We start from the raw sequence: 27,469 nt of genomic DNA, 5'->3' as shown, positions 1-27,469 counted from the left end.
CATTTAATACCCCCAACAATCCATTTCACAGCAGCTAGTGATACACATTTATTGCTTACTATGCACCAGGCACTGTTCTAAGTGCATTATTCATATTATTTCATTTAACCTGCACTATAAACACAAGACACAGGTATTGTTATTATTCACATTTTACAGACTGGGATGAAGATAAGCAATTTGTCTAAGAGTAAGCGAAGGAGCTGGAATAAAAACCTAGGCAGTCTGATTCCAGAGCCCAAACCCTTAATGTTCCTGTCCTGGCCCACAGGGAAGGAAACAGACATAAGAGGTTAAGTGATCTTCTGTGGTCACTCAGATGGTGACTAATGTTACTGAAGTCCTTGCTCTGTCCGCCAGGGTCTCATGTTCCATTCTTTGCTTTGTTAGGGAAAGCATTGCTGTCCTTCCCTTGTTGCCTTCACTCGGCTTCCCCAACAGGTACTTAACGTAACTTAATTGTGTATATTAAATTCACGGAGATCTGAAGGGGAGGTCAGTACTTTTATAAGACTTATCCTCAATTTCTCCTTTTGTTTGATTTCCTCATATCCTGTCTATCAACAAATCTGCCACCAATATGCCTCTTTTCTAGTCCATTCCATCACTATCACCCTATTCCACACATTAGACTTGCCTAGTGCCACCTAACTGCTCTCTCTGCTTCTATTTTGTCCCTTTCAACCAATTTGTCAGAGTAGCTGGAGTGTATATCAATTCTTGTCACTCTCTGGATGAAAATCTCCAGCGGCTTCTGATTATCTTCAGACTGAAATCCAGCTCCAGATAGTGGCCAATGGGGCCCTGTGTGAGCTGGCTCTGCCCTTTTTTCCAACCTCACTTTAGGTCGTTTTCCTTACTCATCACTCTTCAACCACTCTGGCCTTTTTGCAGTTCCTTGAACATTCCAGGCTTTCTTCACGTGGGACTCATGCTATGTAGCTGTTTTCGTCTGGGAAGCCTCTTCCCTCCACCCTTTAAAGTGGTCCTTTTCTTGTTTTCCTCTTCTTGTTTTCCAAGTCACCCTCTAAAATGTCACCTCCATTCAGAGTCCTTGCTTAACCTTTATATTCGCTACATGCCATGTCTGTTTCTTATGTAATAGATGGATAAATAAATGGTGAGTAGATCCACTGGAGAATGGGTATATAAAATAGACCGATATTGAACAAAGAAGTGCAATGGCTACTAGATGCGTTGGAGACATAAAGCAAAAATACATACAGTGACTAGAAAACAAGTCTAAGGTAATATGTAAAAAATGTTTGCCAGTGTGTACAGATTAAAAGTATGATTCGTGAGGGAAGCTAAAATAAAAGAGAGAAGATTAACATGGGGCTTACTCAGAGATGATTTATTAGAGGTTGTGAGACTTTGCTGTAAAATGCTGCATGGTTTTGGACTGGAGAAAATTTTTATGCATAGAGGGAAACTGTAAGAAATCTAACTTGATAGGATCAGAGAGGTTATGCTGGAGGGTAATAATAATAACAATGTGGGGTCAATTTGTGATGGACACAAAAAGTGACATGTTCATATAGCAATTGTAAATTTATGTTGGTAATTGATTTTTTTTTTTTTTTTTTTGAGACGGAGTCTCTCTCTGTCACCAGGTTGGAGTGCAGTGGCACGGTATTGGCTCACTGCAACCTCCATCTCCCAGGTTCAAGTGATTCTCCTGCCTCAGCCTCCCAAGTAGCTGGGACTACAGGCAAGCACCACCATGCCCAGCTAATTTTTATATTTTTAGTAGAGATGGGGTTTCACCATGTTGGCCAGGATGGTCTCGATCTCTTGACCTCGTGATCTGCCTGCCTCGGCCTCCCAAAGTGCTGGGATTACAGACGTGAGCCACCATGTCCAGCTTAGTGATTGACTTTTTTTAAAGTGTGGTAGAAATTTCACAGTCTAATACTGCCCTTGTTGCTCAAAAGATTTTTGAATATTTCCTATAAAATGGCCCAGAGAGTACAATATGCATTTTTTTCTTCAATTTTTTCTCATTTATTTCTTCTAGCAAATTTCTGCTCTTCTGCATTAATATCATTTTTGAAAACAGACAAAAGTTATGTAGAGCCAAACCCAGTGAATGAAATGGTTATATGCTATTACTATTATCTAGGGTCAAATGTAATATCTCACTCTATATTAATATCTTTATCTATATCTAGCTAGTTTTCCATCTATCTATCTATCTAGCTAGCTATCTATTCAATATGTCAATCTATTTAATATGTCAATATGTCAATCTATTTAATATGTCAATATGCTCAGAAGGGCTTACAACTGAAGACATTCCAAGACTTAGTGAGGAAGTTCAGCATAACTGGAATTTGAATACACCTCCCAAGAGGGGAAAAAAATTCACTTACAAATGTGGGTTCTGGCGGTTTCTTAAAAAAAAAAACATAAAAAATCTTCCTGCTTTTTTTAAGCTCCATTTTTTACTTAGGTCATAAGATTCTAAACACTTGTATTGCATGTAAATAGGCAGATTTTATAAAAAGAAAAGTGTCATTTTAAAGAATTAACTACGTTGGTCAAGTCAGAGCTCCCTAAGGGATTTCTGTCCTCAAAGTCACAATACAATGATTCTTTATAAGATACTCAATGCTTGCTTTGGGATTCTAAAGGGAACATTAATATGTCTCGTAAAAATAAGGAATCCTTAAATGAATAATTTGTGTACAACACTGCAGATAGTGCCTGGCACGTATGGTATATTTAGTAAAAGTTGGTTCCTTTTCCACTAATCATGTTTTGAGAATTCAATATCCTCTATAGTTTTATTTTACCTTTATCAGTGGTAATCTGCATGTTTTGAACAGGAGAAGGTATAGAAGTTCAGTAACAGAGGGGCAGGGGAGGGAGAGCATTCAGAGAAATAGCTAATGCATGCTAGGCTTAATACCTAGGTGATGGGTTGATAGATGCAACAAACCACTATGGCACACGTTTTACCTGTGTAACAAACCTGCACATCCCGCACGTGTATCCTGGAACTTAAAAAAAAATTAAACACAATTTTTAAAAAAACAAGAAGTTCAGTAATATTGTCTTTTATAGGAGATAGAAATTTTTGTTTCTGTTACTAGTATTGCAAAAGGGTTGTTTGGATTCAGAAAATTAAACTATCTAGTTATAAAATCCATTCTGTGCTGTTTCTAAATTATTTGGTTAGAGAATTGGTCAGATGTGTTTGAGTCATTTCCTGTGTGAAACTGTATGCTCATACATAAGAGCAATTGGCTCTCTGGAAATTATAACTTCTTATGAAGTAATTCTCATATTTCATTAGTTATGATTGAATCAGTCTGAGTCCACTCTGAAGGGAGAAACCACATAGTAATATGAACAGGTAAAGTTTGATGTAAATAATTATGAACTATATCAGTATTGGAGTAACGGAGGATTACCTAATAAGAAGTAAAAATAATTCTAAAGAACATAGAAATAGCAGATATATGAAGGAGCCACCACCGTTAGACCTGACAGAGAGCATGCAAGGCCAAGATCAAGGCGTTACTGGAGAAGGCAATCATGGGTGTGGGTCACTGAATGGTGGAGAAGTTGCTGTGGCGCCAATGGAACTTGCTGGAAATGTTCCCTTTAGGCTGCCAGGGAAAGCTGTTCATAAGAGGTGTCACTTGAGGCACTCTACACAAAACTGCTTGAGGAGGTGCCAGCAGAGTTGCTGGCCACTGAACACTGCTGGCTGCAGTGCACTGTAATAGCTTGCTGCTGGAGAAAGCCACATAGACTACAGGAACTGGATGCTGGAGAAGCCACCCACACTGCAGGAGCTGGCTAAGCAAGCACACAAGAAGCAGGAAGCAAAACCTAACCCTTTTTTCCTGCAGTGTCTCTCCAGTCCCTCCCACTTGCAAAGCTTAATATCATGCCAGGAGGCAAAGAAAAAATATTTAAAGGGCCCAGATACATTTTCAGAGAGCTGACAAAAAAGTTGAATTTGGAGATAAGAGTCAACAAATTGTTAACTGGCACTGTTGTTTTCTGATATTGTAGGGACTAAAAATATTAATATAAATATTCACAGAAACTCTCCCTCCCTCTATTCCCATTTCTAAGATATAAAAACCATTTGTGGTTCAGGCATCCATCAAGTCTGGGATAATGAACAGAGTGATGGAAATAAATAAACATAGTAAAACCATATTGATTTACATTATAAAAGAAGTAATCAGGGAGACCTTGGGAAAAGGGGCCAGGGAGATAAAGAGCTACACATGATGATTTTAGGAACATAACTTTAAGGAGAAGTACACTAATAAGTAGTGTTCATGCTATAATAAATGGTTCTTTGGGAAATACAGAGTTAAAATAATTTATTTAAAATATTGTATAATATATAATTTCTCTTTGGAACTTTTTCATTTGCATGTCAGGAATAAACTTTTAAGTTGGTTTTATATTAATTTAGACGCTGATGTTGAGTTTCTTCTAAATACAACTCCATGCTGAGAGAAAACACAAAGAGGCCCAGCTTCAATTGGGTTACACTGACCACAACATTTTAAAGCTTTGCAGATATACTTGAAGGTGAGATGTGGAAAGTGCTGAGCCCTATTTATTAATTAATAACTTTTAAATCCAAGTTAAAGCCCAGATGCTAGATGGGGCTATGGGAAGAAGACTATTTTTAGAAAGTAATACTTATATATTGATGATATGTATCTTTTTGTTATGTCCATAGAAGATCTGGACATTAAATTGCCCCCCAGCTACACTGAATAGCATATTCATAACAACCATGTTTCATTACAGATACTATTTACTTTTTTGGGATGAGACTTTTGAGCTAACCATCGATGAAGTGGAGAGGGCCCCAATCTTGTTTATATCCTACTTAAACGTTAAACATAGATCTAAAATTCACTATTAGTATGCCATACCATTACCCTAGTCCACACAATAGACTTGCCTAGTCTAACTGCTCTCTTTGCTTCTATTTTGTACTACTGTAACTTATGCAGACTGTTTTTGAGGTGTCAACAAATATCAGGTTTTTTCATCTATGTTTTTCACAGTAGTAGCTGAGGCTGCTACAACTGCTGGTACTCTTCTGGCAACTCCTGCTCCTATATTCTATACATTAATCCCTATGAGGTGACAACAGCTAAACATGTTCCATGAAATATCCAAATTTTCATTATAGTCCCTCAAGGTTGATATTACCATGGTTCCCTATGGTCTCAGAGAGATTAAGTGGCTTGCCCAAGTCACAGAGCCAGTGAGGATCCTAACCCAAGTTTGTCTCACTCTCTGCTGTCCCTGTAAAAAGGCTGTCCCTATAAAATATATAAAATCGTATATCTAGTAAGACTAAGGAGAAATGCACAAACTGACGAATGCGGAAGTTTCAAATTAACTTCATAAGTCTTAGAACGAAATAAACTAATTTTCTTGTTTCTTTATTGTTATGAGTCACATAATTGTTAGCCAGATTTGGGGAGTGAGGATTTTATCATGCATAGGAGGAGTAAGCGATACCTTCCATACATTTCTGTCCATTCCAGTTTAGAAAATGTGAACGTGCTAGATTCTGGGAAGTGACATTTGGGTTTTGTGTTTGAAGACCATAAAGGGTGTCTGCTGAAGAGTTGGCAAAGAATAACTTCTAACCATGTGTGGAGGCACTCATTTGAGAAAGGATAAGGGAGACCAGAAAAGACTATAGCAAGAACATTTGGTAGAATGTATCAGTAATACCCGATAAGCAGTTTATTTTGGAGTTGGACAATGCTAATATTTTATCACTCTCTATTATTGTTCCCCATTGGCACATATGTGTGTTTGAGTCTCTCAAATCTTTTTTTTTGTTTTTTTTTTTTGTTTTTTTATTTTTTTATTTTTTTATTATACTTTAGGGTTTTAGGGTACATGTGCACAATGTGCAGGTTTGTTACATATGTATCCATGTGCCATGCTGATTTCCTGCACCCATTAACTCGTCATTTAGCATTAGGTGTATCTCCTAATGCTGTCCCTCCCCCCTCCCCCCACCCCACAACAGTCCCCGGAGTGTGATGTTCCCCTTCCTGTGTCCATGAGTTCTCACTGTTCAGTTCCCACCTATGAGTGAGAACATGCGGTGTTTGGTTTTTTGTCCTTGCGATAGTTTACTGAGAATGATGTTTTCCAGTTTCATCCATGTCCCTACAAAGGACACGAACTCATCATTTTTTATGGCTGCATAGTATTCCATGGTGTATATGTGCCACATTTTCTTAATCCAGTCTATCGTTGTTGGACATTTGGGTTGGTTCCAACTCTTTGCTATTGTGAATAGTGCCGCAATAAACATACGTGTGCATGTGTCTTTATAGCAGCATGATTTATAGTCCTTTGGGTATATACCCAGTAATGGGATGGCTGGGTCAAATGGTATTTCTAGTTCGAGATCCCTGAGGAATTGCCACACTGACTTCCACAATGGTTGAACTAGTTTACAGTCCCACCAACAGTGTAAAAGTGTTCCTATTTCTCCACATCCTCTCCAGCACCTGTTGTTTCCAGATTTTTTAATGATGGCCATTCTAACTGGTGTGAGATGGTATCTAACTGGTGTGAGATGGTATCTCACTGTGGTTTTGATTTGCATTTCTCTGATGGCCAGTGATGAGGAGCATTTCTTCATGTGTTTTTTGGCTGCATAAATGTCTTCTTTTGAGAAGTGTCTGTTCATGTCCTCTGCCCACTTTTTGATGGGGTTGTTTGTTTTTTTCTTGTAAATTTGTTTGAGTTCATTGTAGATTCTGGATATTAGCCCTTTGTCAGATGAGTAGGTTGCAAAAATTTTCTCCCATTCTGTAGGTTGTCTGTTCACTCGGATGATAGTTTCTTTTGCTGTGCAGAAGCTCTTTAGTTTAATGAGATCCCATTTGTCAATTTTGGCTTTTGTTACCATTGCTTTTGGTGTTTTAGACATGAAGTCCTTGCCCACGCCTATGTCCTGAATGGTATTGCCTAGGTTTTCTTGTAGGATTTTAATGGTTTTAGGTCTAACATATAAGTCTTTAATCCATCTTGAATTAATTTTTGTATAAGGTGTAAGGAAGGGATCCAGTTGCAGCTTTCTACATATGGCTAGCCAGTTTTCCCAGCACCATTTATTAAATAGGGAATCCTTTCCCCATTTCTTGTTTTTGTCAGGTTTGTCAAAGATCAGATAGTTGTAGCTATGCAGCATCATTTCTGAGGGCTCTGTTCTGTTCCATTGATCTATGTCTCTGTTGTGGTAGCAGTACCATGCTGTTTTGGCTACTGTAGCCTTGTAGTATAGTTTAAAGTCAGGTAGCGTGATGCCTCCAGCTTTGTTCTTTTGGCTTAGGATTGACTTGGCGATGCGGGCTCTTTTTTGGTTCCATATGAACTTTAAAGTAGTTTTTTCCAATTCTGTGAAGAAAGTCACTGGTAGCTTGATGGGGATGGCATTGAATCTATAAATTACCTTGGGCAGTATGGCCATTTTCACGATATTGATTCTTCCAACCCATGAGCATGGCTTCAAAGAGAATAAAATACCTAGGAATCCAACTTACAAGGGATGTGAAGGACCTCTTCAAGGAGAACTACAAACCACTGCTCAATGAAATAAAAGAGGATACAAACAAATGGAAGAGTCTCTCAAATCTTAAAAGCAACAATAAGAGAAACTCCAGTCCTCTTTGGCTTTATGGTCAACTGAATTGAAAACCCCAGAATTCTTTTCTCTAAGGCATAACACTCTGCCGTAGGGACTATTAGATTGCAGAGAGGAATCTATAGCATTACTCACTTTCAACAATTACCTGTGACATGCACTAATTAATCATCCTTTGGAAAATCATTTATTATTTATGTTTGTGTTGCCATAATCAATGCCTTACATTCAAGATATTTACATAAACTCTAAGTTGCTGTATTTTAATTTCATATGGTCTGAAATGATATCAAACTTTTAGGATTATGATTTATATTTCTTATCCACCAGGTCTGCCAATAATCTCTTGGTTTGAAAATACTTGTTGTATAATTTCCTGACACTTTTGGGCCTTTTGAAACTGCCTTAAGACAAATGACTCCAGACAGGGTACCTGTTCTGTGAGATCCTTACAATGCCTTTTAACATACATGAGCTACATTTCAATATGTATTGTACTGAGCAGGTATTTAGCCCATGGTTGATATTACTACAAGTCATTGGACAAGGTCTCAAAATGAAAGCGGGAAGTGGGCCGGAAGCATGGAACTATGAGGATGCTATAGTTGTAAGGGACCTTTGATATTATCTATTCCAATCTCTCATTTGCCAGGAGAGGGAACACTGTGAACTAAGGTTGCTCAAAGTTACCCACTGGTTGAAGGTCTTTCTTTTTTTTGATGCGGAGTCTCCTTCTTTCACTCAGGCTGGAGTGCAGTGGCACAATTTCAGCTCACCACCACCTCCGCCTCCTGGGTTCAAGCGATTCTTCTGCCTCAGCCTCCTGATTAGCTGGGTTTACAGGTGCCTGCTACCACTAATTTTTGTATTTTAGTAGAGATGGCTTTTCACCATGTTGGCCAGCTGGTGTTGAACTCCAGACCTCAAGTGATCCATCCGTCTCAGCCTCCCAAAGTGTTGGGATTACAGGCGTGAGCCACTGGGTCTGGCCGAAGGTCTTATGGAGACTAAAACTCAGGCATTCTAACTCACAGGCTGATGTCTAACATATTCTGTAAGTGACCCTAAAATATCATGGGTATTGAACTGTTCAGTAACAATCAGCTGAAATGCTGCAATAATCATCGTTATTTTCTGAATGAAACATATGCACCATAGTTCAAGTTTTCAGGTACCATCACATATTAAGTTTCACACTATTTGAAACATGTATTTTAAAACTTTAAAGTAGAAATAACACTTTTTTAATTGAAAAAAGTTACTGAAAAACATAGATGAAAAAACCTGATATTTGTTGACACCTCAAAAACAGTCTACATATGTTACAGTAGTACATTTAGCTATTTTATGCATTTGGTTTCTTGCATAGTTTCCAAAACATTCTAGAAGACAGCAATACTTTAAATGGAGTCAGCTGGAGTTTAAAAAAGTATTTTAAGAAAACCATCAATTATGCGTGTCTTCTTTTGTCCTCCTGTATACCCAAGATATCTCATTGGTTAATATTCATCTCTGATTAGGCATTATCAAGGAAAGATTCAAAACTACTGTAATATCAACTCAATTAATCCATCAAAGCTTCAGAAGAATGTTCTTTTCACACCCTCCAACATTTTGTTTCTTCTTAGTCACAGGAGGTAACTGTTCCCTTGGAGCAAGCCATCTGTGAGACTTGCTAAGTTTTGGTTAAAATGGTCAATTGTGGCTTCTGTCTGAATCATGCGGCTCTTCCTTGTCAAAAGAGCCTGCTTTTCTACTGGGAGAATTGTCCGTAGTGTTCTGGGAGGGGCAGAGACAGACATTTTTCTCTTTATTCTCTAGCAACACTCAGCATCTGCTCCCTGCTAACTCCAGTGTGAATCCTAGAGTGGGAGGTGAACGGCTGTCCAGGGACACGAGTAATCTTGTTGGCATTAATGGTCAGCCTGGATTTAGCCACTACTCTGTCATTAGGTAGTTATGCAACATAGTGTTATGTTTGTGGAAGGGAAGGCCTAGGAAGGAAGCCTTAAGCTACTTGATGCTGCTTCTTAACCAGTCTTTAATGGTACTTCATAGATTTTAAAGTGCTTTCCTATGATATCATTTAGTTGCAAAGACTGGGCAAGTGATGTAGGAGGCAAAGCTCTCAGATGGTCCCCACGACTCCCACTGGCTGGGGTGATTCCCTGAATAATCCCCTTGTGGTGAGTGTGGGCAGGACCTACGGATATGATGAGACAGTCACTTCTATGGTTACAGTTAACCTATCTAAGACTCCATCTGAGCAGACTTGAGAGAGAGATTCTTCTTCTGACCATGAAGAAGCAAATACCTGTGCTGGGAAAGAGCCTTGAGCATGCTGTGTGGTAGGGGCATTGCTGGAGCTGAGAGCGATCCCCAGTGGACAGACAGCAAAACAGCCATCCTAGTCAGACAGCTAGCTGCAAGGAAACAAACTCTGCCAAAACTCTGAATGAACTTGGAAGTGGATTCTTTCCCCAGTGCCTCCAGATGAGAACACAGTCTGGCTGACACCTCAATTTCAATTTTGTGAGACCCTGAGCAGAGAACCCTGCCCTTCTGACCAACAGGACATGTGTTATATTAATGATTGTTACTTTAAGCCACTACATTTGTGGCAATCTGTTATAGAGCAATAGAAAATTAATAAAAAGTAAAACCAGAGAATGTTATGACCATTTCATCGATAAGGAGACTGGTTCATAAAGATGAACTGATTTGCCTAATTTTATTCTGAAAATTAGTGACAGACCTGAGACTGGTACTTTGGATTCTCATTTGTACTTCAGCGTTCTTTCCACAGGACTATAATGCTCCACACTAATGAGAATTATTGGTAGATTTTCCTTACCCCTGCCCAACAATAAGATGGATAATGCATAATATACTGTGTTCTTAAAAAGAGTTAAATGCAGAGTAAAACAATCATTTTATTGATTCTTATGTCAGTTCTGTAGCATAATGAATACATTAATCATAATCGTATTAAATGTTTAACTGATAGTATTTTAAAAGAATCTTCAATCAAGTGCTAATCCTCATCACTAAATAAACAGCATTCTGAATAGTCAAGATTGGGAAATGTGATAGGTAATTCTACCCACTTTTTGTATTGTTTCTTTGTTGAATTATTTTTGAAAACCACTACAAAATTCCTTATTTTGAGACAAGGCAAATCTAAGCCTTTGTGCACCATCATTGTTCCCCAAGCCTGGAAAACAAAAGCAAGAGCAAGAGGAAAATTAAATGCACATGTAATTAAACATTCCTGTTGACTAAAGTAAAATCTGGCCCATAGCAATTTACTCACCTGGCCACATTTGCAGATGATTTCACCATTTATTTGATAGTCGGCACACTTCTTTTGCAGTGCTTTGTTTTCTCTTACAATGTAAAGTTCCCTATAAGTATCAAAGAGAAAGAATCATCACAGAGAACTGACAAAATACCAATGTGTGGTTCATGGGTTATTGGACCTGGAGCTCATCCACATGCCTGTGGTATTCTACACGGCATTCCTTCCTTCCCTCCTGCTTCCCAGGCTTGTTAGGGCAACTAAGGCAATGCTTCTCTTCTACACATACCTCTCAAGGGGCATGTTGCCTTTCATAACTTCTTTCAAGTCTTTTGGTTATATTAACTTGACTTTAGTTGTTCAAAAATTTGAGAACAAATGATGAGCATACGAAAATACGTGCCTTGGATCAAAATGGCTTTGGTTCTTACACTTCTCTTTTCCTGCCCCAGTGCAGTTTATTTAAAACATAGACATTTAAAATAGGAATATAATTCAGAGGCTAAAGGAGAGGAAGTTGTAAAATAAATGAATCTCATTTGCACTATTTTGAAAGAACATTTACAATGCAACCTGCTTCACCCCTTGTGGAAAAATTTAAAAATGGGTCTTTCTGGACTCACTTGAATTCTGGGGTCATATTGACATGATGCATTTTCTCAATTACGTGGATATCTTCCCCAGAACAGGCTAGCACACTGCAGTTTTTGCAAAGGAAAGTTATTAGTGATGGGTTATTCTTGTAATGCTTGGCAATACTTCTCTTGGTTTTCATTTTCTTTTCCATTATACTTTGCATCTGTAATTCCAAAATCTGGACAGAGAAAGGAATAGTTAGTGGTTTCAGGTTTGTTTTCTCTTTTCAGTTTCATAGAAGTAAGTCTCCTGAAATTTGGATGTCTTAGTTGTGAAAATACACACTTAGCTCATGGTCTAGGACATAAAAATAATGAGGTAATGACCCCCCAAAGAATTTGGTATATAATCATCTCCTGTAACCATGAAAATGTGTAATCTTCAGGTGTTCAAAAAGTAGCCCATTCCATTTCAGAAAAGTTCTATTGTGAGAAAGTCCTTAGCAATATTCAACAAAAATTCTCTGTCTAGCCTATCCATTTGTTATTTATTTATTTATTTATTTATTTATTTATTTATTTATTGAGATGGAGTCTTGCTCTGCTGCCCAGGCTGGAGTGTGGTGGTACTATCTCGGGTCACTGCAACCTCCATCTCCTGGGTTCAAGGGATTCTTCTGCCTTAGCCTCCCGAGTAGCTGGGATTCCAGGCACCTGCCACCATGCTCAGCTAATTTTTGTATTTTTAGTGGAGATGGAGTTTTGCAATGTTGCCCAGGCTGGTCTCAAACTCTTGATCTCAGTGATCCACCTGTCTCAGCCTCTCAAATTGCTGGGATTACAGGTGTGAGCCACTGCCCCGGCCTACCCATTTGTTTTAATTCTGTTCCATAAAATAGGTCTAAACTTCCTTCCACATAGAATCTCTTTACTAAACACTGTTATTACATTACTAAAGTCTTCTCTAATCTATGCTAAGCACCCAAATTCATTTAATCCTTTTTCATGCTTTATAATTTTCAGACCCTTCACCATCTTAATCAGTCTACTCTTTACACATTTGTAGCAGAAACTACTAGTTTTTCATTCAGTGTCCATTTTTCCTCACAGAGCCATAATTTTATTCTGGGTGGAAATATGCTAGCTAAATGACTACATTTCCAAACCAGCAGTCAGTGACATGTAAAAAGCTGTTGAGTGGAATTTTCAGAAAATCTTCTTAAAAATTAGATAGCTGGCATGTGTACCTTTCGCCCTTTCCATTCTTTTCTTACTTCCTGCCTAGAATGAGGATGTGGCAGCTGAAATTCTAAAAGCCATCTTCGACCATGAGAATGAAAGCCCAATGCTATAACAACATGAAACGGAGAGAAAAGGGCTGGATTCCTCATAACATCAAGGAGCCAATACTGCCTAGATTCCTTATGTGAGAGACTATGCCCATAAACCTCTTTATTCTAGGCTCTGTGACTAGCAGCAGCACTTATTTTATAATGGAAATAATCTAGTTTATGTAACATATGAAAGTTGACATAGGGACTGACCAGTGTTTATACCAACACAACTTCACGGTAGAAAAATCTGGTTCTTGAATAATTTACCTCCAAACTGACCTCTCATAGATGATATGTTTATATTAAATTATGGAGGAATTAATTGTTTTCTTTAAGACCGAGGGAGAAATTTTCAGTAAAAGTAAGTCATCAGTGCAGTTGAACAAAGCCCATCTCTTTGGCTCCTAACTCTACATTTTAGATCTCCCTTCAAGGCAGCCATATATAGCATAGAAAAGAGAATAAAACCTTGCAAGCAAGCTTGGAGGCTATATAATAGATTAATCAGACAAGTACCAAGATTAATTTCCTATGTAAATTATAGCAAAAAAATACATTGAAATATTTTTCCCTAAAAGTTTTAATAGGTTACTTTTATAAGACATTTACAGTTCAATGAGCTGATAAGGTAATTATAGGATCACATACATGTGGGAATTAAGAAATGTGTATGAATGAGTCAGAAAAAAAATAAAGCCGAGGTAAGTGTACGGATTTGTAATCGGGACATCAGAAGCTAAAAGACTAACTCTGAAATAGTAAAGGAATTTGAAGTAACTAGAGGGGTAAACAAACAAAAAAAGAACTCATAATAAATATACAGGAGGCACAGCTACAATCAGCCTAAGTCCAAATAAAGTGTAATAATGTAGCAAAGAAATTGAATCAATGCTAGAGAAAAACACTTATGTTAGAGAAACATTACTGTTAGAGAAAAACTTGCTCCTAGAAGTCTGATTTAATTTTAAGAAGCTCCGTTATGCATAAACTGTGTTTATGACATGGAAGAAAGATTTCATCTTATCTGTCAATTCTCATCATTCATTAGTGGTTGTCTGAAGATTGTGTTGAGAAAGATGCTCAAATTAGAAGCAAGTAAACATCTTCCCAGTAGCAATGTTTTCTACAGGCTTTGAACAGATTACTGGTGGCATGTACCCCTCCTTCCCCATTGCCACTCCTACTCTAAGTTCATCTACCTGAAGTAGTTTTGGGAGGGCAGGTTTCTTGGCCAAAGGAGACCTAAAAATATATTCCATTCTGGGGCCCCCAAAGGCACAGAGTCTTATTCTAAAGAATCTGGAAGAGTTTGACCCTTAAACTCCAGAGATTGGTCCTAGTGTTGACCCCAAAAAAACTACTCTTAAAACATCAGTCTTTGTAAACATCTAGTTGATTAATTCTCTTAGGACATTAACTGGGAGACAGTAACTTTCCAGTGGCATAATTTGGTGACAAAAGTTTGATTTGATACTCTAAAATATTTGCTTTGCCTTGTATTTAAAGGGGTTTTAAAATAAAGGTCTGTGCAGAAACCCGGTCAGGAAACCTTGGAGTTGGTAATAGCAATGCACACCAATTTGAAAGCATCCCTTTAGTGAAACTCTATTTAAGGTAGAGCCAATTCCAATGTTAAGAAACTAACATTCACACCCATATGCAAGGGTGTGAATTTTCTTCTAAATGGATTGTTTGCTATTATAGTAGTTACAGTTTTTAATTCAGTGGTATGGGGGATTTCCTGAAATACTATAGAAATACATTCTTTCTTCACTGCATTCCTTTGCACAACTCAAATAACTGTGTGTTAGTAAATTGAGATGTAGCTAGATGACATATTCTGTATTTTCTTATCATTCAGATGCAGCTTCCGTGTCACTCCTTCTAAGAGAGACCTTCCTCAAGCACCCAATTGAAAGTATCCATCTAGTCTATGCAGCCTTAAAAAAGAATGAGTTCATGTCCTTTGTAGGGACATGGATGAAACTGAAAACCGTCATTCTGAGCAAACTATCACAAGGACAGAAAACCAAACACCACATGTTCTCACTCATAGGTGGGAATTGAACAATGAGAACACTTGGACACAGGGCAGGGAACATTACACACCAGGGCCTGTCATGGGGTGGGGGGAGGGGGGAGGGATAGCATTAAGAGAAATACCTAATGTAAATGACATGTTAATGGGTACAGCACACCAACATGGCACATGTATACATATGTAACAAACCTGCACGTTGTGCACATGTACCCTAGAACTTAAAGTATAATAAAAAAAAAAAAAGAATTTCAAAAACTACCAAAAAAAGAAAGTATCCATCTAGTCAGTTGGTTCATATCATCCTATTCTAATTCTCTTTACTTATCTAGATATATTATATTTCTTGTTTTCTAATGTTTGTTTACTGTTTCTGTCCTCCAAACCTCACCAGGCACACACTAGAAATATAAACTTCGTGCAGCAGGAGTCTTATGTGTTTTGTTTGCCTCTGTTGGCTGTTCCTATAATGTTACCTGGCACACAGTAGGCGTTTCATCTACATTTCTTTTTTTTTTTTTTTGAGACAGAATCTTGCTCTGTCGCCCAGGCTGGAGTGCGGTGGCGCCATCTCAGCTCACTGCAATCTCCGCCTCCCGGGTTCACGCCATTCTCCTGCCTCAGCCTCTCCGAGTAGCTGGGACTACAGGCGCCCGCCACCACACCCAGCTAATTTTTTGTATTTTTAGTAGAGACGGGGTTTCACCGTGGTCTCGATCTCCTGACCTTGTGATCCAGCCGCCTCGGCCTCCCAAAGTGCTGGGATTACAAGCGTGAGCCACCGAGCCCGGCCTTCATCTACATTTCTGAAATGAAAAAACTGTGCCTTTACAAACAAATTGGATCAAACCAAAATAACCATGTTAGATTGAATCAGTGAGTTGCAGCAGTCTTTCTGGAACAAGGCACCCTAAATTTATATTATCAAAATTTATGGTTGGTTTTACTGGAATGAGCAATGGCTCCCCGATAATTTCCTCCCTACCATAGATCTTGATTCTCTGCATGTGAATCTGGATTAAGCATAGTTCACTAAACAGAAACTTATAATTCAGCACAATTTTTGTCTGGAGAACGAGTCACAGAGATATCAATGGCAACCACACGCCGCCATTTTTAAACGAAAATCAAATTCAGAGGTGGCCAACAATACCTTATGAGCATACTCCTCTGGTTTCATATTTTGAACACAATGTATAGCTTTATACATCATCTTCTCTCGGAAATCATTAACTGTCTCACGTTCGATAACTCCTGAACCGCTGTGAGCAACCAGGACGTAGGTGCTCTCATCAGCTCTGGCTCGACCACGGGCCTGAAAACACAAATAAATCAAGTAAATGAAAGGGTACGCTGTGATACAAATCCTCCTGGTTTTTTTCTGGGAATGATACTCATTGCTCAGAATGAAATTATACTGGGTTGTTCAGCATGCCAGTCTTCAAATGGGTAAAGTTAGTAAAGTTAGTTATTAATCCATTCTTTGTAAGTCAGCTCTTTGAAACTTATAATATGCTTTAATACAGAAAAAGTGTTCTAGAGTGATGATGGTTAGGCCTCAATGACATAATATCATCCTGTCCAGGCTTTTTGCTCTCAGAGCTTCTCTCTCAAACTATGAGAACCATGATGAATGACTTGGACTGAGGAGTCGTCTTTCTTGGTAGGAAGCTGGGAGGAATGAATGGAGAGAAGGGTCATCTCTGACCTTGACACTAGGGCTGATGAGAGGGCAGGTCAGTTTCTGGCACCCTACATTACATTCTTAGCACATTTTCCCATGGGAACATATTTAACATGGTGATAACTTTCTACAAGCCTCTTTAAGAAACTGATATTCAGGTATATTTTAACGAATAGAAACTTCTGTGGCCTGGCCCAGGAGCCTATCAACTATAAAATTATCCTCAAGGAAAAATGTATTCTAAGTTTTATTACTAAGTTTATCACTGACTTACAAATAAACTCCTGAAATAAAATTATTTGCTAATTTGATGGCAGTCTGGTTATCTTAGTCTTCTATGACTTGCATTTTATTCAAGGATGCAATTTAAATTATTTTAAAAATCCTTTAGTTAATTTTATAGGAAGAATAGTATATCTATTAATCAGCATAACACCTATGCCTACTCAACAGAAGGTTACAATAATGCCATTAACATAGGTGGGTAAGAGATAAAGTGAAATCTGAATGAAAACAGAACATCTCACTCTTTTATTTATTTTTCATTTATAAGTCTGCCCCCAACCAACATTTTATCATAAAAACTTCTAAACATACAGAAAATTGGAAAGAATAAGGGAAGAATATGCAGAAACAGCAAGGCTCCCTCAGGTTTGGGCATGTTACTTCATCAGACATTGGTGGGACAGTGTACTTTAGATTCCTGGTCCAGCTGGGGGCTCACAGACATCCTAAGAATGAGGAGGCTGCTTTTGACTCTTACAAATGGGGCTAGTGTCATGGTCCTGGAAAGCCTTAGGGTACAGAAATAGCCAAAGAGGAGTTGTTGTTTAAACATACAACAGGTATCTGGTTATCATATGAATTGACAGCAATATGAAAGAAAACAGCACACAGCATTTAAAAATGCTCTTTTAACAGGAAAAAGGCTTTGTTTTAAAAACTAAAAAGATGTTTTGTGCTGTTTAACTAAAAGAAAGCAATTAAAATAGGAACACACAAATAAAAAATTAACATAGTAAGTAGACGTATCTGAATGTACCTGAACCATGGCTATTTCATTGGTGACAAGACCATAACGGATAACAATGTTACATTCTTTAATATCCAGACCTTCTTCTGCCACTGTAGTAGCGATAAGCAGATTTATTTTTCCAGTGCGAAATTTACTAATGACTTCTTTTTGTTCATTCTGTAGAAACATTTTAATAAATTAAATTTTGTGATGCTAAACACATTAAAATCTTCTAATTAGAGGAAGAAATAATAAATTGCAACTGGTCAGTGTAAATCAAAGGATTAGATCATACATGGATTTGTTGCCATCTGTTTTTGGCATTGAACAAAGACATAATGGTGAGACAACATTTGATTTCCAATCTGGGATTACCACACAATAACAAAAATATTTCCATCATCCAGTCTGGAGGTGGGAAGACCGTATTTTATGCCAAGGAAATAAATTGATGGGCGACTCCAGAGGAAGAAAGGAGGAGCTGTCAGTTGAGAAGAGGATATGACAATCAGAAGCTAAAATGAGCTTTTTTCCCCACTACATTAACTTCAGAATCTTCAATATTTAGAGGATAAGATGCAGAGATGCTTTGATATATTGTTTTCAGTCACAGAGAAAATGCACACTGTATAAGCATTTGGTCACTTTAAGAATCATTTGAGTGAGAAGCTATGGAATATTCCTAAAAGGACACAAGAGAAACTGAAAACATCGGCTGCATCTAGGGAGGGGAGCTGGAAGACTAGAGGTCAGTGGTGTGCCTTGTGCCTTATTAATTTTGAATGAGGTAAATATATTATCGATTCAAAGAGACAATATAAATAAAAATGAAAGAAGAGGTTATACAACTGTAATTAAAAGTATTTTCAAATGAAAAAACTCTGAATTTTGAAAGTCAATATAAATAAATTAAAATATGCCCTCTCATCCTTACATGGGAGAAATGAGTGAGCACAAACCTAGCTTGATATGGACAATGTGGCTTTATTTTCGTAACCACTCTCATCAAAGCTGTTGGTCCAGTTGGCATTTGGTGCACGTCCACACTGTCTATTGCCCCCATACATTAAACAAAAATAAAGCTGCCAGACCAAAAATATGTTCTTCCATCCCCTTCCCTTTCTTCTCAGAGGCAGCGTGAGTCCTTATTTGACTCCTACTCCTAACTGTCGGAGAACCCTGTAGAAAGGCCTCTTGAGTCTTCTCTGAAAATTTTTCCCTCCTGCCCTCACATCTCCCGATAAAAACTTACATGTCCGTGGATTGGATTTTAGCAGAAGATGCCTGTGTCTTAATTTGAAGGAGTAACTTTAATAACACAAATTCCAGACAGTGTCAGATCTTCAAGTCACATCACGTAGATGCCTAACACCATTGCTAAGGAGTTTGTCCACCCCAGTTTACAAGGTGAGGATGCAAGGAGTGGGGAAGGAAGGGAATATGTTCTGTATTTTGGCACACAGCCCCTAGGTTTGAAATGAATAAGGAGCAGAAAGTAGCTTGAACATAGGCTTTTCATTTGCACTCTACCTCTTTTTAAAGAGAAGCTTAGCCCGCTTACAATAAAAGTCGTAACGCTAAAGTTAATATAATAGAAATTTAAAAACAGAACTCATAAGAATCAACACGGAGGCTGTGAGACTGAACTTGAGTTTTGCCTGCTAGCTTTCTGGAAGCTAAGGCAAAAAGAAAAACATAAAAAGCAAACTACATCTCATCAAAAAGAAGGACGCAAACTTGTTACCCAAGGAAAACAGTACTTTCTCTGGCCTTAATTGTATTGGCAACGCTCACAGGAGTGCATGTAGAGGGTATACAAAGAGTTATAGTGAACCATTTCGAGAATTTTTTTCCAGCAAGCCCTGAAACAGAATTAATTTGCTCCACTGGCTTGAATAGTGATAACTATAATAGAAAGGAAGTATCCATTTGTCCAGAAAGACTCAGGGTCAATATGATTTTAGCCCTCAGAAGAATATTTTACTCTAACAAGACATCATTGCTTCATGCATGCTTGTAATGTCTACAAGTGCCTTTTTTTCTTAACCAAGTGTTTTTTACTATGCCCACAGTAAGCAACATGTAAACAAAATAAAACAAAATACCTTAAAAAGGAACAGAAAACCTACTTATCAGAATCCCAAATCTCTAATGTATCAAATTCCTTAGTTTTTCCAAGTTTCCCTATAGGTCTCATTCTATGTAAACATATTTTGCATAGTTCTAGTTATAATGCACACATTTTTGTTGGAGTTTGAATTTTCCACTTGATACTACATGGCAATCATTCCTGAACTTTGTTGTTAAGTTTACATGTCACTCATTTTTGCAAGGGAAACTTACAAAGTTCTTCCAATTATTATGTGGGAAAAATGACTCCTAAAACAACACTTAACCCCTGAAAAACCACAGATCTGATTGCTATTAGACTTAGATTTTATTTCAAGAACAAGTGTTTTATCCTGTAAATGTATTTGTGGGTGGTGAGAGGATTGGTAGAAAAAGACTAAAAACAATTTGAGAAGAGTAATAACAGCATAAGAAAAGAAGTCCAGGCTGAGCGCAGTGGCTCATGCCTATAATCCCAATACTTTTGAAGGCAGAGGCAGAAGGATGACTTGAGCCCAGGAGTTTAAGACAAGCCAGGGCAACATAGTGGGACACCTTTTCTACAAAAAAGATTAAAAAATTAGTTGGGTGTGGTGGTGCACACCTAGAGTCCCAGCTGCTCAGGAGGCTGGGGCTGGAGGATTGCTTGAGCCTAGGAGGTCAAGGGTGCAGTGAATCTTGATCATGCCACTGCTCTTCAGCCTGAGTGACAGAGTGAGGCCTCGTCTGAAAAAAAAGAAGAGAAGAGAAGAGAAGACAGAGAAGAGAAGAGAAGAGAAGAGAAGGGAAGAGAAGAGAAGAGAAGAGAAGAAGAAAAGAAGAGAAAGAAGTCCAAAAGGATATTTATACCTGTGTCATGGGTTTGAACTCACTGCTGTGTCCAGCTCCAATCAAATGGTGGGCTTTGACTCCTACTTCAGCAAATTTTTCATTTTCAGTAATCCACTGGGAAAGCGCATATGCACTCTGTCGTGTTTTTGTAAATATTATTCCTCGTGCTGATTCCTCAGTCCTAGCATATTGCTCCATTATGGTATTTCTTAATTTGGTCAGCTTTTCATTTTCATATTCTGGGTTTTCAGCCAGCCTTTTCAACATTTTATTGTTTTCTTTAAGAAATAATTACATGATATGTTAACAAGCTTGATTTAGCCATTCCACAATGTACAGATATACCAAACATTTTGTACACCAAAAAATATACAGTTTTGTTGATTAAAAACTAATTAATTTAAAAACTATTTGAAAGTATAAATTAGTAAAACATACAACGAATTACACTAGAAGGTTTCATGAATTGTGGCTCATCTACAATCTTGCACTATATCTAATAATTAGGATGGTTTAATAAATAAATTCATTACAATTGTCTTGACAATAAAACTGAATGACCAAATGACTGACTGTGATCATACAACTGGTAGCTAATCTGGTCATATCATTAGAAATAGTTCCAATTTGAGTGGGATTTCTTCTTTCAAAAGATATTTCTCTTTCTGGAGAGCTTATGAGAAGCAGTAAGTTCACGTTGAAAATTTAAATGAATGACACCAGTATATGTTACTTTGAATCTTACCAAAAAATAAAGTAATGAGAAATCTATCTGTTTCATCCAGTTTCAAAGGTTTCTTTAAATCATCCTCATCTTCATCACCATCACAATACTCATCATCACCACCCTCATCACTATCATCTTCTATGACTGCAAACTTCTTATCTTTCTCTTCATTATAGAAAGTTTCAAGATGATTATATGCATCTATCATTCGAATTGTGTCATTAATTTGTAGGGCCTCATTGTACTTCCTCAAATGTTCTGCACAAACACGTTCTTTGCGATTTCCTTCTTTTGCAGCTGTGAAAAAATATATTATGTAAGTGAAATAATAAACATATAACCCCCCTAAAATTGTGCCATGGACTTGAATATATGTTACTAACTCCAAAACTGGCTTCACCTTGGTTTTAAAATGGGCAATGTAGGGCTCAAAATGTGTCCTGAGCTCTGAAACAGGGCAAGTTTTCCAACTCCTAGACTTGCTGCTTGAGTTCTGCCTCAGCAAAAACATGTAGCTGATGCACAGAGAAATGGCATGAAAATGTATTAGTTGAGTTTGCCTTTGGAGACAGAGCTACTAATATTTATCTCAATATCTTAAATATACAATAAATACAAGACTCTGGAGACAAACAGAAAATTGGATAGTATTGGAATCTCTTTCCTTAGAAAAGGAATTAGAACATGTTTATTATGCTTGTCCTACACAGAACACAGAAATTCTATTTGGAAATACTTTTGCTTTCAAGTTTTTGGGGAATCTGTGATATAGTTATCTGAAATCTTGGCATAAACATGGGATAAACTGAGTGTTAGGTCCAAACCTAAATTACCTTTTTTTTCCATTTGAATGGCCCATTGTTCATAGGGTTGAGTTCCAAAATCTGACATCGGACTCATTTGACAATAAGTTTGAATCCTTGTCATTATTTCTAGAAGTTTCTCTTTAAATGGATCCTAAAAATAAAGTACACACTTATATATTCTTATTGTTATAGGAATAACATTATCTTTGTTAGAATAATTTCTAGGCTATAATAAATCTGATTCGGAATCTTCGTTTAGACAAAGTAACAGGTTAGTGTCCCATCACTTGTCTATACATTTATTTTTGTCAGCTTCTCTTTGAAGCCTGCCATCAAGCCACACCCACACCAACACCCTGTTGCCTCTGCTGGAATCTCCAACTTAAATGGTTAACCAAAGTAAAGTTAATGAATTATATAAACCTTGTATGTTCAAGGTAACTTAGTAAACACATATTGCATTAATGCCACAATTATTTAGAAAGGTTACAATGTAACTTAAGAAATATTCCTTCTTTGTAAAACTGGTTTCAGTATTATTTTGACCAAAATAAAAAGTTGAAGTAGAGTCTGAATAAAAGCCAGAAATAAAGGAGTGCATGCTATATGATTCCGTTTATATAAAGTTCAGAATCAGTGAAAACTCATTTTTTGTTTTAGAAGTCAAGATAGTAGTGATTCCTGGGGCATGGTGACTGGAAGGGGGAACCAGGAGCTTTTGGGGTACCGGCAATGTGCTGTCTCTTGATTTGGATTTCGTATACATATGTGTATTCAGTTTACGAAAATTCAGCAATCAGTACACATATGAATTTGTACTTTTCTGTATGTATGTTATGTTTCAAAGTACATAAAAAAAGTAAGTTTAAAAAATGGCAAATTCTTTTAAAAAATGTACCTGAGAAATTTAGTTTTAAAAATCTTTATGAGTAGAAATATGCATTTAAAATTATCAAGTAAAACCAAATAAGTAACAAAAAAGGGAAAGTGAATAAAATATATTCAACTGTGCTAGTGCAGCTGGAGTAGATAGCAGTCTTTTTCAGAATTAAAAAAAAGAGATATACGGAGGCTAGTTACTAACATTGGTTTAGTGCCTACTATATTTCAAGCATTGTTTTATCTATTGTGCATATTTCGTATCATTTGATCCCAACATTCTTATTTTCAATGGTATTATCAAGTACATATGGCCAGAATTTGTAATGCTTTCTAAATTTTACAAAATAAAGTATTGACATAATTTACTGGCCATAATGTCCAAATTGACTCTCAGTTTATTTTTATAATTCCCGAAAAATTCATCAGAAAAGCATCATTAAAGTAAATATTTCACTTCTTTACCATTGCACTGTTTTCCTAAGAAAGTAAATACGCAAGTATGCAAATTAGATAGGATTCCCATTATCATTGCCAAATGTAATTTGATAGCAACAAAATGGCTCTGTGGAATGTCAGAAAATCAATCCTGGAATTCACGAAGAAAATTAAAAAGGCTAAAACGAACTGTCATAACCCCTCCAGCTTAGTTATACATCCCCCTGCCCATGGCCCCCCACTATCCCTCATAATTCATATGTACAAACAATGAATGAGCTATTCCTCATGTACATTAGAAAACTAAAAGAGGATTAGAGGGGAGAATTCACTGTAGTGCTTTACTGCCTAACATCAATTTAAAAAAAAACTGAAATTTGTTTGCTAAAATTTTTAAATAATATTTTTCAGATGATCAGTATAAAATAGCCTTTGCCGTCTTTCTACTGAATGTAGTATTGTCAATCAAATAGATATAAAACGTTAAGCACATACTTCTCTGGTGTCATCTGCAATTGCAAACTTCTTGCATGGCTCCTGTATTTGGTTTTTCAGTTGATCAAGGTTTTCTTTAACAGTTTTAATAGTAAATGCATCAAGATTGGCACATAGCTGGAAAAGAGACATTTTTCAATATTTATGCAATTATTTTTCCCTTTCACTTTATTCAGTGTAGAATTCTTTTTCATGTAAAAAATATGTAACATTAAATTGTAGCATAAATATGTGGTATAAAATTTCATGAAAGTAATATGTAGCATTGCTTGCTAAATATAGCACTTTAACATTGTTTTATTATGGATCTCATTAACCCACAATCAGTAACATTTGTCCTAATATAGGAAAAAGGAGCTTCTAAATCAAGTTGGTGGATAATAACAGAGAAAAAGATGTATTGATATTCATTCCTTAAATTCCATTTTCCAGGTGGAAAACTGACATGGAAAGAGTATAACAATTTACCATCGCTGACAGAGAATGATTTTGAGATAACCATGTTACATGAGGCATACCAAAGGTCATCTTGACATCCATGGATCATACTACCACCTTCTTCTACACATAAAGCAGGCAATACAAAGCTGGGAGCATCCTTAGTCATGTCCCTTGATTATTAGATTGGAATTAGGCCTTAATCCTAGTAACAAATTATATTTTGGAGCCTATAATTGCATCTCTGAATGTTGTGTCTACTCTACATAATTTGTATTGAATTCAACTTAAAGTAAGGGACTTAAAATTCAAATGCAATTGCCTTGGTACCAAAATACTTCTTGGGCTACTCTGATTTATTTAACACTCAAGATTAACAGTAGCACTGTATGTGGTGTTACCATTTTGGGGCAGATGACAAGCTCATCTTTAAAGATCTTCATATCCCTATTTCCCTTTAATTTGAATTACCTAGATTCCTAGAATCACATACGAAAGACAGAAAACATGCAGTTTTGAAACTCATGGAGTAAGACTTTATTATGTGTGACAACTAGAAACTTTCATAGTTTATGCGTATTTCTATATCAGGTAGATCATTAACTTTAACTATAAGAGTAGATGTTCAAAAGAAGGCATTCTAGTTGTCTCAACTTCCCATTAATTATATCACTCTCCATCATTTTTATGATATCATTTTGTGTTATTGATATTTATTAAGGCATATTAGTATTTTATAGAAGACTGAGTATATTTATTGTACTAAAGCAAACAGATTTCACTTAACTGATGATCACAGCACTTGAACTCAATCTTATTTAATAAGACCAAGAAGTCCTGGCATTTGTTTTAGCTTTGCTTTCATTGGTTATACATAAAATTATGACTTACTTTTAAAATGTGTTCTTCAGCTTTGGCTTGCTTTGTGGCCCCTCCAACACCAGGTGAAGCTGTTAGTCCCAGTATCTGAGGGAGGGGAATCACTGGTTTGTTTTCTTTCTTGAGTCTATTGTTTTTCAACTTCTGCATCAAATAACGCCTCATGATGTTATTATACACTGCTTCTTTGTTGGTGTGATGACATTCATCAATGATAATGAGGGAAAAGTCTTAAAAGAAAATTCAGAGTTCATTTATCCATATCAGCACACTACAGTGAGAAAATAGCTTTAGACCAGTAATTGAGCTGCGTTGGAGATGCCTTCTCTTGGGCAGGACACAAGAGCAGTCCACTTTCAGTTTTCAAGAGGGAAATCTAACTATACTAGCACCTGTACACACAGACATTCATATATACTAATCATGAAACTCCCTGTTAGACATTCTCCTTCTTTAATAAATAAGATTCAGAAAGTTTACAGAGCTAAAAAGCGTTAGATGTGGAATTCACACCCTGGCTTATTACAAAACAAATCTCAGGATTATACTTTTGTTCTTTAATAAAATATTTAATTTTAGGTTGGTGAATTTTATTTTTATTACATCAAGTGAAAATCACACTATTTAAAGAGGGAAAATTTTGCCTTGTTTTAACATTGCATTTAGTTATTATAAATTATTTTTACATTTTTCCCATTCTTTCTCCTACCTTCTCATCATATACCCCACAAAAGACAAGGTTTGTATTTTTATTCTATGGGAAAGGGAAGCAGATCTAGCAACATTCACTAGCAAATAAAGGAACTTGTCAGAATGAATGGAAAGTCCAGCGAGTGCATGCCTTAATAATGGTATTCTTATGCAGAATAAAGTGGTCTAATTAAAAACCACTTTTTCTGTTTCCTCCAGGAAGTAGAAGGATTTTAATAAAACCATAAGCAATAAAAGACAATTAAACCAAAGTTAATTTTTATAAACATTTAAAAAATTAACAAATACAGCCTTTGTTATCATTAATATTACTATTAATTTTTTTAAAAAAATAAACACTTAAACTGACCTGACAATTGAACACCAGCATCTTCTCCATTTTCCAAGTTTAAGAGGGAGTTTTCAAGGATTTGAGCTGTACTGATAATAATATCACAGGACTTGACAACTTCTGGAAATGATATTTTCAGTTGGGTATCACCACTTAATCCAATAACACGATACCATTTCTTCAAAAATGGTTTGAACTCCTTGCGGAAGAGCTGTTCAACTAGCAGTACCTTGAAAAATGGGAAGATTTTTTAAAAGAGAGAAAGTTAGTCAAAGCCAAAGGAGTGTTGATCAAAGGCCTGTTCAGCATCCAGCATTAAAAGAGGTGTTTACATTATCAGTGAATCAGGCATAACAACTTTCCCATCATTCCTTTCACTCATCTGTCAATAAGCACTTATTATACCCTTGTTAGGTGTAGGCATTTATGTCTGGTACACAAAGATGTTTACATATGGTTGACAACTTTGAGGAACTCTGTCTAGCTGAGCATACAGACCAAGACTAAACAAAGCAAGACAAATTATTACAACACAATGTAATAATGCTCAGCTAGAAACACACACCAAGTGACAGTTAAGAGAAGAAGCAACTGAACACTCAAAAAAGGGGAATTTGAAGGAAGTTGAATCTAGTAAGCCATGAGTCAGTGAAAAGATAAACTGAAGCTAAGGTTGAATAAGTAGTACATTTTTAAATTTGTAGAGCAGGGCCAGGTTATAAAGGGCTGCAAACATCAAGCAGAGTATTTTACATGTAGTATAACAGTTTACAGGATCTCTACAAGTTGTACTGTTGAAGTGATTTATTCCTGTTATTTGTTTTGGATTAGACCAGAAGCAGCAGGCCCACAGGACCGGAAGAATCAGGGAACCACAAGTGAGAAGTTAGGGCATTGACTAGGAGAACAGATGTGAAGTGAAGAAATAAGCTGCTGGAATAGCTGTGGTGGCTGACCAAGAACAAACCCGCAAGTAGACCTGGCAAAAGAAGGGAAACTTCGGGTCCTTTTCAGCTGATTCTGTATGTTGTAACATCTGCTGAAGGTAGCTGGGTTGACACCTCAATGCTACACATTACTAGTCACTCAAAATACCTTCTGGATTAGGGGAAAAAATATAAAGCCATCTTGAAGGTCATATCCTAGGAAGATTTATGCAATGGAAGCCCAGCAGTGTACAATATGGGAAACAGAAAGTTGGCAGGAAGAGTTTCAAGG

General features: G+C 36.9%; 1 protein-coding gene across 1 annotated transcript in view; it reads right to left on the bottom strand.

Moving 5' to 3' along the window:
• Positions 1 to 10,576: 10,576 nt before the first annotated feature.
• The window catches only part of IFIH1 (interferon induced with helicase C domain 1), a 52,612-nt gene continuing 35,719 nt past the window's right edge, over positions 10,577 to 27,469 (bottom strand). Inside the window, exons 6-16 of the mRNA XM_055291951.2 lie at positions 26,270 to 26,480; positions 25,222 to 25,439; positions 23,893 to 24,009; positions 22,108 to 22,231; positions 21,293 to 21,571; positions 20,566 to 20,825; positions 17,635 to 17,784; positions 16,062 to 16,223; positions 11,585 to 11,775; positions 10,977 to 11,067; positions 10,577 to 10,877 (exon numbers count right to left, since the gene is read on the bottom strand). Coding sequence (XP_055147926.1) covers positions 10,698 to 10,877; positions 10,977 to 11,067; positions 11,585 to 11,775; positions 16,062 to 16,223; positions 17,635 to 17,784; positions 20,566 to 20,825; positions 21,293 to 21,571; positions 22,108 to 22,231; positions 23,893 to 24,009; positions 25,222 to 25,439; positions 26,270 to 26,480 — 1,983 coding nt within the window. The 3' untranslated portion in view covers positions 10,577 to 10,697. The remainder of the gene's footprint in view (positions 10,878 to 10,976; positions 11,068 to 11,584; positions 11,776 to 16,061; positions 16,224 to 17,634; positions 17,785 to 20,565; positions 20,826 to 21,292; positions 21,572 to 22,107; positions 22,232 to 23,892; positions 24,010 to 25,221; positions 25,440 to 26,269; positions 26,481 to 27,469) is intronic.

The sequence above is a fragment of the Symphalangus syndactylus genome, chromosome 9 (genome assembly GCF_028878055.3).
Source record: "Symphalangus syndactylus isolate Jambi chromosome 9, NHGRI_mSymSyn1-v2.1_pri, whole genome shotgun sequence".
NCBI classification, from domain to species: Eukaryota; Metazoa; Chordata; class Mammalia; order Primates; family Hylobatidae; genus Symphalangus; species Symphalangus syndactylus.
This window is presented reverse-complemented; position numbering and strand designations above follow the sequence as displayed.